Consider the following 10,117-nt stretch of genomic DNA (forward strand, 5'->3'; position numbering starts at 1 on the left):
GATCATTTGTGAATTAATGCCTTTTGAAGTATTTTGCAAATCCAATAAGTCATAAAATTCTCTCTTTCATCTTCACTTAAATGAATTACGTTCTTTTCGAAGCATAAGTGGGTCGTTTTCAGAAAGCTGACGTTTAATGGGATCCTTTATCCATACTATTCAGATATGCAAATGGTTGATTTAAAGAAAATGTGTATCTAATAAGGCTGTTTTTGATTCTCTTTAGGAGACACCAACTGAGGGGGGAAATATCGGGGGCGCATTTAAGATGACACGTACGGATCCCCCTGACATATTAACATCATCTTTGTATCAAGACATAAAAATTGGCCCTAACTCTGGGCTCTCAAAGTACTCTGAATCTTCTAAGCAATGTGATTGCCAAATGGTTGGCCCACTGGATCAAAATTTTGAAACCATTAACAAAAGACATTGCCGTAGCTTTGACTTCATTGAGTCACTGGATGACCCAAAGGACTTTTCCTCATCCATGGAGTATCCTTACAGGTCTGATCAGCAAACAGTAAGTAAGGATGCAGTCTGGAATGGCATTGGACAGCAGGGACACTTACGTTTTTCCTCACCAGATCTATTCAACTCAAGACTCTCCCAACAACAAATCAGCACAGACAAAAACAATGAGGCAGCAAGGACTAGTGTTCATGGTAAACCTCGCTCAAAAAGTGCTCCCAGGGTTCGAGCCACCCTGACCCCTGTACCCATCACTGTCTCTCCACCTGCAACCATGAGGCGTCGATCTCCAGTGGACCCCCAGAAGAGATCTGAAGGTTTGCCAAATCGAGAAGCCTCTCATTCAAACAGGGCTTTAGTTAACGAAGTTCATCCAATCAAGTTACAACCCCACACACCCCTCTATGTTTCTGATTGTTTTGAGGAGAGTAGACAGCAGAAACAAACTAACACTCCCCATGTAAGGTGCCGTGTTGATATTAAGCCAGATGCTTCAGTTCTCCAACACACTGCACGGAAGATGCCTACTCACAGAAGTAATGTTCCCTGGCAGCTTTCCTCAACATCAGGGATCAGGAACGTCTCTTTTCAAAGTCAGACATCCACCTCTAGAACGCCTACTCCTAGTGAGTGTTACAACATGGAATATAGGCAAGCATATCAATATCCCAACAGCTTGTCCGGTAGTTACATTCAGTCTGGGGAGATCCCTTTCAGAAGGACTTCTCCTAGAGACCCAAGGGAGCACAGGACCTTGTCTAATCCTAACATCCCAACCAAGTTCTTCTACACGGACGATCCCTGCAGGTATCCAGTTCAACCACAGAGTAGGACATATTATCAGGATGACCAGTACAGTATTAACAGCAGCAACAGCCAAAATCCCTCCGTCAGTAGTCAGTATGTACTTGACCCAAGGACTCGTTGGGTTCATACTTTGCCTGTGCGTTCGTACTATGCAGATTCCCATCGTGAACCCTTGGATCCATATTATGGTAGGCCATATTCAGTGAGTGAGCCAGGGCCATACTTCATATCTACTCCTCAGAGTGAAACATACTTTCAGGAGGATCCAAGAGCATATGCTTTTCCCTCTGACCCCTCAAAGATGTTCTACACACGGCCTTGCCATTATCCAGCAGAAATAAACAATCCTATGAGAGCATATCATACGGAGGGACGGCGGCGGCCACGTATGTCCCAGGTCTTTTCAGATGACTGGCACCGGTCAAGCATTGCTACATATTCCAGTCAGTACGCATCCTCACAGGCCACTCCTCAGCGAGTGCCATCGATAAGCCCATGGTATCCCAATGACTTTACAGAGCCAACTCGTTTAGGAGCAGATGTCCGAAACTACTCAAAATCCTGGGACAACATTCTCATTCCTCATATGGACCGAGAACATGGTGTTTCACGAGGCAGGAGTTACGAGAACCTTCTCCATCACGGAAGACCAGGAGTTCCTTCAAATAATAACCAACAACCGGTTATTGTAAACCTTTCTAGTTCACCGAGACGTTACGCTGCCTTGTCACTCTCTGAAAACTGTCTAGAAAAGTGTGCTGGTGACAGACAAAACAGTGCGAGTGGACAATGGTTTGTTACCCCAGAAATTACAATAACTGACAATGACATCCGTGCAGCAAATAGCAACAAGAGAGATGGGGGAACAATTAGCTGGAATAACCAAAATACAGCCCAATGTCAAACTGCATACGTGCATAATTTACAGAGACCAGCAGACCCACCAGAATCCACAGAGAGGAAGAACAATAATTACTCCCTGCAGCAAAGCCTCGAACAGCTTGATGAGCTGCTAGCCGACCTAGTCATTGATTACAAACCTCAAAATAGCAGGAGACCAAGCAAAGATCTGATAGACCAACTCAAACAATTGATTCAAGATGACGAGACCAAAGAAGGGAAGAGGGACATAGATCAAGAGGATTCAGGAGTTTTGAACACACAATCAGACTCTTCAAAGACTAGCCCAGACACATTTAAAGACCCAGACAGTGGTTGTGAGGGTTTTCAGCGGAGTGTTGAGGACATCTCTTTGAACATTGCAGTCGAGGATGACACTATGGTGTGCTCCAACAGGAAATGCTTACGCAAAGACACTACATTCAATGCTTGCTTGTACTTCAAGTCCTGCCACAGCTGTTATACCTACTACTGTTCCAGAAACTGTAGGCGAGAAGACTGGGACACACATAAAGAGAGCTGCCTTTATGGCCGAATTAGTAGTGTTTGCAGGCACATACTAAAGCACTGTAGAGAGAACTCTGACATTCATAAAGCTTTTTCACGCATTGCTAGGGTAGGGTTTCTTTCCCGCGGGAGAGGAGTTCTGTTCTTGGGTTTTCCAAACCCCGGGTGTGCAGATAACTTTCTTCAAGTTGGTCTTGACAGCCTTACCATCTCTCCAACATATCTGTCCCTTCGAGAGTTAGACAGTTTCAAAGACAACCTTGGGCAATACTGCAAAGAATTGCAGAATGCAGGCAAGGAGTATGACCCCGCTGAATGTTTCCTCCTGAATGTATCCATTGCTGTTGGAGACCTAGTGCCTAAACTTCCTTCACCCAAATTACAAACGCCAACAGTTCGCAAGTATGCCAAGGTCTCACTGGCCTCCTCAAGCCCAGATAAGAAAATCTTTAAGAAAGAATGTGAAATGGAGACTCTGATTCTCACCCCTCCTCCTGGGACATCTGACATTGACAAGGATGGCCAAGAGGGCAGGAAAGCAAGAGAGATTTGTTTCATTAACATCCAAAGGGAGCTTCGTACAAGAGGTGTATTCCTTCGTCACGAGTTCCCACAAATATACAACCAGCTTTGTGAGTTTGTGGAGAGCAACAAAAGGTTCACCCCCACCACAATTTATCCCATTGATAAGAGAACCGGAAAGCAGTTTATGTGTATGATCATGGCAGCGTCTGAACCAAGGATGCTTGATTGGGTTGGTGCACCACACCTTCTAGATGACATTATATAATCCTATGCATCCAGCATTACCAAGCTTTTACTGTATAAAATAAGACTTAAATGACTAATGTTTTAGATATGTATTTTAATAGGGAGACTATATTTACTGTTTTTCTGTATGGCACTAAAAACTAGAATTAATACGAGTTGCTAATGGGATAAAAAGCTATGTACAGTATTTATGAGAAGATGTATGAGCATATATGTTTTGTCTTAAAATCTGTTTCTTTTCAGCAACTACTATATATTTCATTGGCTCAAACAGAATCAGAAGGCTTTTTTGTTGTTGTGCATTTTCTGAGCTGATATTTGGGGCAAATAGCAAATAGCACTTTGTGTACAAAACAGTACTTTGTGTACTCTTATAGGCAAAGCTCAAATTAGCCAAACTATTTATTAAACACACAAGGGGTGGGGGAATGTGCAGAACTTTGTGAATGACAGATGTTCCAATTCTGTGGAAATTGTTGAACTTTTTGTGGATTATGCTTGGGACTGCTTGTGACTGTATTTCTTGTGCTAGTATGTTGCAGTTAGGATACAACTACTAGGATTCCATTGGAGAACCTATGGTGAAAGTCTCTTTTTTTTTTCTCTTGCAATACAATAGTTTTTAAAAGTCATTGTCTTTAGCCCCTTGAGAGGATAAATGCACTTGCATGGAGACTGCATGCTGGCAAGGAAAATGCAAATTCACTTTAAATTTTGTGATGATTTCTTTAAAATAAATTACATTCACAGATAATGATCAGTATGGCAGACAGTCAAATAAACTGCTTGGAAGATTTCACTGTATTGTACATGGCAACTGCTTTCTGTATTGTATTTATGGAATACTATATTTATTCACATGGTTAATTCAGCTGAAATTGTTAACAACTTCTAACTTTACATGACAGGAAAACATTTGTCTTTGAGTTATCCACATTTCCTTTATATAAAAATAAGATTACTTGCTAATTTATTCATCTGACACGAAAGATTATTAATCATATTCTGTTTTTAATTTTTCATGGTATTGAAAAGTTCTGAAATCATGATGTTTCTATTGAAACATCCATTGAAATATTGATGTGTGAAAAATATAAACATGTATATAAAATATGCTATTCATATTTTAATTATTTATAATGACTGACAAAACTTAGATGCCTATATTTGAAATGTAATATTTCAATAGAAAAATATAAAATTTGAAAAAGATTTAACCAACGGTGTATAACACCATTGTATGCAAGATTGTTAGATTTAGCACTTTAATAAACAGCTGAGGGGACACAAATATTTATAAACAGACCATTTAGATAATGTAATCAACAGCATGCACACAACAAACCTTACAGCGATTAATAAATAGTCAGTGTTACAGTGTTAATTTCTGTTGCCATTTTTATGCCATGCATTATTTATTTATTTACACTGCTCATTACCTGTTGTGTTCTGTTGATGAGTTCTGCTTTATTTCTGTACTATGGTCAATAAATGAAACACCCAAAATAATGTCTCATGCATTTGATTGATAATAATAATAATAATAATACACAAATAGTTCAGCCATGAAACTCTATAAGCATTCTGATTGGTTTGTTCAATATAATGTTCACAGTCAATGGATTTCACGTATCTATTACTATTTCCTTATATTATGACAACAACTCATTCAAACGAGTGCACATCTTTTGTGCACGCTATGCAAATTATCATTCGACCCCTCCACCTCCCCAGCACCACCTGCCTAGATCAGCTATACAGGGGTCTACCTCTCTATCAACATGTTTCCTTTAATTTTATAGTTCGAGCATTTAGCAGTTGCAGCAACCATAGCTCCATCAGCAGCAGCAGTAATAGCAGCGTAGATCTAGTCCACCAAGACCAAACCTACATCCTATTTACATTAATAAAATGTTTTAAAAACTATCCTGAGAGTTGTCATGACTGAAATATGATGATAATACAGGCATTTTGTTATTATATTTTGGTAATTTAAGGGGAGACACTACAGGTAAAAACTGTGTTTTTTTCATGCATCTTGTCAATTTTGAGATTGTGGGTTTTTTGGCTTCTCATAAAGTGTTTTTTTTTTTTAGACTAGTGGACAGAAAACATCCAAAATACACTTTTAAGTGTATATTTTAGAGCACTTTATCTATTTGCATCTGTATATTTCGATATATCTTTTAAGGCCGTTTTCTCAAAATGAGTTTTTCCTCTCCTACACTGAGCCAGAAATCTCCACTTCAGTAACATTTGCATACACCAAACTATACAGTTTTATTCTTATCTATATTATGAAGGTTTTTACAAAGGGATTTGTTCATTTATAATTTTCCTGATTTTATACATTACATTTTATTCCTAAAAAATGGCATTTCTTTATTTTATTTTTTTATTGCTGTTGACAGTATTTTCTAATTTGTGGAGTGATAAATAGAGATTTCCAAAATCCCCTCTGTAAAAACCTTTGGCTCTAATATATCAAATAAATGAAACATAATAACAATTAGTTACATTTATATAGCGCTTTTCTGGGTACTCAAAACGTTTTACATGGAAGGGGGAATCTCCTCAAGCATAACAATAATTTTTAACCTGACTTCATCCAATGTTCAGATTTTTGTTCTAGAAATGTATGCAAATTAGGGCATATTTAATTAGACAATGCCTCATTTGCATATTTAAACGTAAAGTTTCAGAAAGCTTGCCATATACAAAAATGTTTGCTATTAATCAATCAATCCTATATTATCAAAATATAGCCTATTTTCAATCAACTGGTGAAGTATGATATTTATTAGTTGCTGTTTTTTTTACCCTATTTACCTGGGGTGTCTCGCATTAAGGGCATGCTTGTAAGACAACCTATAAAGACAATTGAATTTTTTAAAAATAGATATAGAGAGAGCACAGATCTTTTTTCAATGATGAGCTTTTTAATGTTTGTTTTCTATGGCTGACTGCAGCATTTACCAAGCACGAAAATAGCGCAAAGGAAGGCAATAAGCACGATCAAACGGCCTTTTAAAGGCATTTAAGTGAAACGTGTGTCACACCGTTTGTTTAAGTGCAACATTAAAATTGAAGACTAGAACTAACAACCGAAAAAGTGTTATGGACTACATGGCGTGAAAAGAATATACCAACAAATATTACTGCAGCGACATCTGCTGGTTAATACAACTTAGCACATGATTATTATAGACGTCATTTTAGTGTGATTACCAAGTATCGTGATAGTAGAAAAACAACTCATGTATGTGAGTGCAAGAAGTATACTAATAGTAGCAGAAATATTAGGCTACATTAAATGCGTGACTGAAAATGACTTTTCTGATGCATGATGCATTTCTGTAACGTTTACTAGCAGACGTAGGCCTACATTAATAAGGAACACTATGTATTTTACATTCAATTTTAAGATATAGATTAGTTATCAAATGTATATTTAAACTGACAAATAGAGTTGAATTCAATACAAGGGATTATCAAAAGAGATTTTCTCAAAACACATATTGTCGTCCTTTTTAGCTATAGCCTACACTTCCGACGTGATTTTGTGGATCTGTGCCTCTTAGAGGTTGATATTCATTACACGACACACTGCACCCATGCATTTTTAATTGTAGGCTATTCCTGTGAAAGCAAGCAAAAACGTTTCTATTATCCCATTATATATTTAAGCAGAACCTTTTTAGACTTTGTAAAATATGCATTAAATGTTTTTTTTGTTTTTTTCATGTGCCCATACATACATATGCAGATACATTCCACACCATGTTATACATTTCATGCATTTTGCTTGAGTAGGAAAGGATTTTGTTTTCCAAAATTTTCCAATTTTCTCCATACTTCTGGACTGAACTGTTAAATGTCTTAAAGGGAAAGTTCACCAAAAAAAGAAAGAAAGTTTTGTCATCCTCAAGTTGTTCCAAATCTGTATGAGTTTCTTTCTTCTGTTGAACACAAAAAATATATATTTTAAAGAATTTTGTTAAACAGATAGTTGACGGCACCCGTTGACTTCCATAGTATATTTTTTTCCTGCAATGGAAGTCAATGGGTGCCGTCAACTATCTGTTTACCAACATTCTTTAAAATATATATTTTTTTGTGTTCAACAGAAGAAAGAAACTCATACAGATTTGGAACAACTTGAGGCGGGTGAGTAATGGCAAAATTTTCATTTTTGGGAGAACTTTCCCTTTAATGAGTCCTGGTAGTAAGGCAAGCAGCAATGCATAAGGCATGAGGTGTATATTTAAATGAGTAAATCAGCATATTTCATATAATATGCTCTGTGTTGGAGGAAAAAAGAAGAAACATTCTTGGAGGCAGAAAGGTGGAGGGAGGCTCAGAACTGAGATGCTTGTTGCCGGGAAACAGGAAGCTGAGTGAACATCCAGGCAGGGTGATAAGTGGGGGCTGCTGGGAAAGCATGTGTACGGTGAAATGATACGCCAGCCTTCAGGAAGAACTCCACATAAACGGGAATGCTTAATCTTTATCTGTACAGTAACTGCTTTCCAGTGAAATTACTCGGCAGAGCTGAAACTATTAATGTCCTTGAGACATGCTCACATGAAAACCACACTAATGCATAATTCAAATCATGCCCTAGTTTGCAGAGTTGCACCACAGGGCAGTTTATTCACTAGATGGCACCACGTTCCCATGTTTCATGCATTCACCTTTCAAGACAGTCCACAGCATACTGTATTTTAAGTGCATGTATGAGAAGCTGAGAGAGAGCATGACATGTTGATGTTATCAACTTCATTTGTTATCAGCCCATATGCTGGTTCTCTTTACCTCCAGTAGAGGGTGGTAGACAGACACTCTCTATATGAGTCAGAATGAGTCATAAATGATTCATCTGCTGTAAGGGGGAGATGAGCTGCTGTTGTCTTTGTAAGCACCACATGCCCAAACACATCTCAGCCCACATGATCACCAGGTGCTGTAAGCATGCATGGCCAAAGCACAAGTCATCCCACAACTCCGGTGACAAAAGAATCATATCAGTGCTACAGTATACTCATTTATGAAGTCCTGAATTTTACACTGCCGTATAACATAATTTACTTACCATGCAAGATCATATCATATAAATATGCTTTGTTAGTTATTTTAGTGAGGGGAACATATTTTGGCATTTATACAGATACAGTGCAAAATCTTACACTTGGAGCAACAAAACATGATGAGCAAGGCCAAAACATGTCTTGAACAGGGGACACATTCTCTCTCTCTCTCTCTCTCTCTCTCTCTCTCTCTCTCTCTCTCTCTCTCTCTCTCTCTCTCTCTCTCTTTATTTAAAGGAATACAATTATTAAAGAAATCTAACCTCTTAACTGTCACCCCCGTTTTTGAGCATATCTGAATTTAAATGGTTGTAATTCATGACATGCTTATAATACAGACATAAGGTTAGAGCAGACACTCAGCAGATTATTGCAGAAGTGAAAGCAAAAAAAAAAAGTTATAGAAGTTTAGGTTTAGTGGAAAGCAAATTTATAAACTGTTTTTTTTTTTGCAAAATATATATATTGTACTATTTTTTACTAACCAATTTGTTGATCAATCAGTTGATATCACAAAAATCGAGCCTGTCACAAGGTTTTAAAGTACCGTTTCCATGATAAAGCAAAGTCCAATTCAACAAAAAAATGTTTTGAGCATTTAAGCTTTTGAATGAAACATAATTTAACATAAGTGATAGGGAAAAATACCAGGACCAACCCGCTATACCATGCAGGACGCTGAAGAAACAGAAATAAAAATAGTAAAAGAACTAGATTTTTTGTAAACTAATTTATTTTAAATATTTGCAAATGCTATTTTTATGTTCACATACGATTTCATTTCATCAAGTAAATGATAAAGGCTTTTTTTTCCCATTCAAAACGGTAAAATTTGACAAGATGAAATTCTAGATGGCGCAGGCTGATCACATCATTATCTACATAGCGCAGCTGATTGGTTGCTGTGGCATCAGCAGCCAATAGGTTACAGCTCAACATTCAAATACTTGGCATTGTTTGCTGTTATCAGTCTGCAGCACGCTTTCAGAAACCCTCCCTCTTCCCCAGCTCCACCTGTATAGATCTGCTACGGGGGTTAATTCATTTATGTTATATGTGCAGAAGCAGCAGCAGCATGTCTTACATGCTCACACAGCAGCATTCACATTCAGTGTGAATGTATTGGCAGTAACACGTTTCTGTACTTGTACTTGCTTTGCAGCAGCGCAGAAGATCTATTCCGAACATTCTAGAAGATCTAGAAGAACATTGCCACATCCATTACCATGCCAATCTCTCCGTGAGTTGTCATGACAGAAATGTTTTTGAGAACCATTTGAAATCAATAGAAATCTCTTGTATTCTGGAAAGTGTAATAAGCTTTTTTTGCTGCACAACTACCATTAAATGACACATTTATGCATAGTGTCATTTCATGAAGCCGATATCCTTTCCAGCAATTCGCACGCTTCCTCTTAATGTCTAAGTCAATAATTTCCTTCTCTCTGTAGCAGAGACAGCTTACATAAATTGTTGAAAATGTTGCTGTAAAGCAGCTCCCCTGGGACAGCTTGTGGGAGGTTGGGCTGATGTGGGCCAGTAATGCACAAATATACCAGTAGAATAGTTTAAAT

The 10,117-nt window shown here is 37.9% G+C and overlaps 1 protein-coding gene across 1 annotated transcript; it reads left to right on the forward strand.

Moving 5' to 3' along the window:
• Window positions 1–268: 268 nt before the first annotated feature.
• unm_hu7912 (un-named hu7912) lies at window positions 269–4,952 on the forward strand (the record flags this gene model as incomplete). The annotated part of the gene is made up of 1 exon (XM_081348465.1): window positions 269–4,952. The coding sequence occupies one exon, from the start codon at window positions 269–271 to the stop codon at window positions 3,473–3,475; it is 3,207 nt and encodes a 1,068-aa protein (XP_081204591.1). The 3' UTR covers window positions 3,476–4,952.
• Window positions 4,953–10,117: the final 5,165 nt, after the last annotated feature.

The sequence above is a fragment of the Scardinius erythrophthalmus genome, assembly GCF_964197995.2.
Source record: "Scardinius erythrophthalmus genome assembly, chromosome: 20".
NCBI classification, from domain to species: domain Eukaryota; kingdom Metazoa; phylum Chordata; class Actinopteri; order Cypriniformes; family Leuciscidae; genus Scardinius; species Scardinius erythrophthalmus.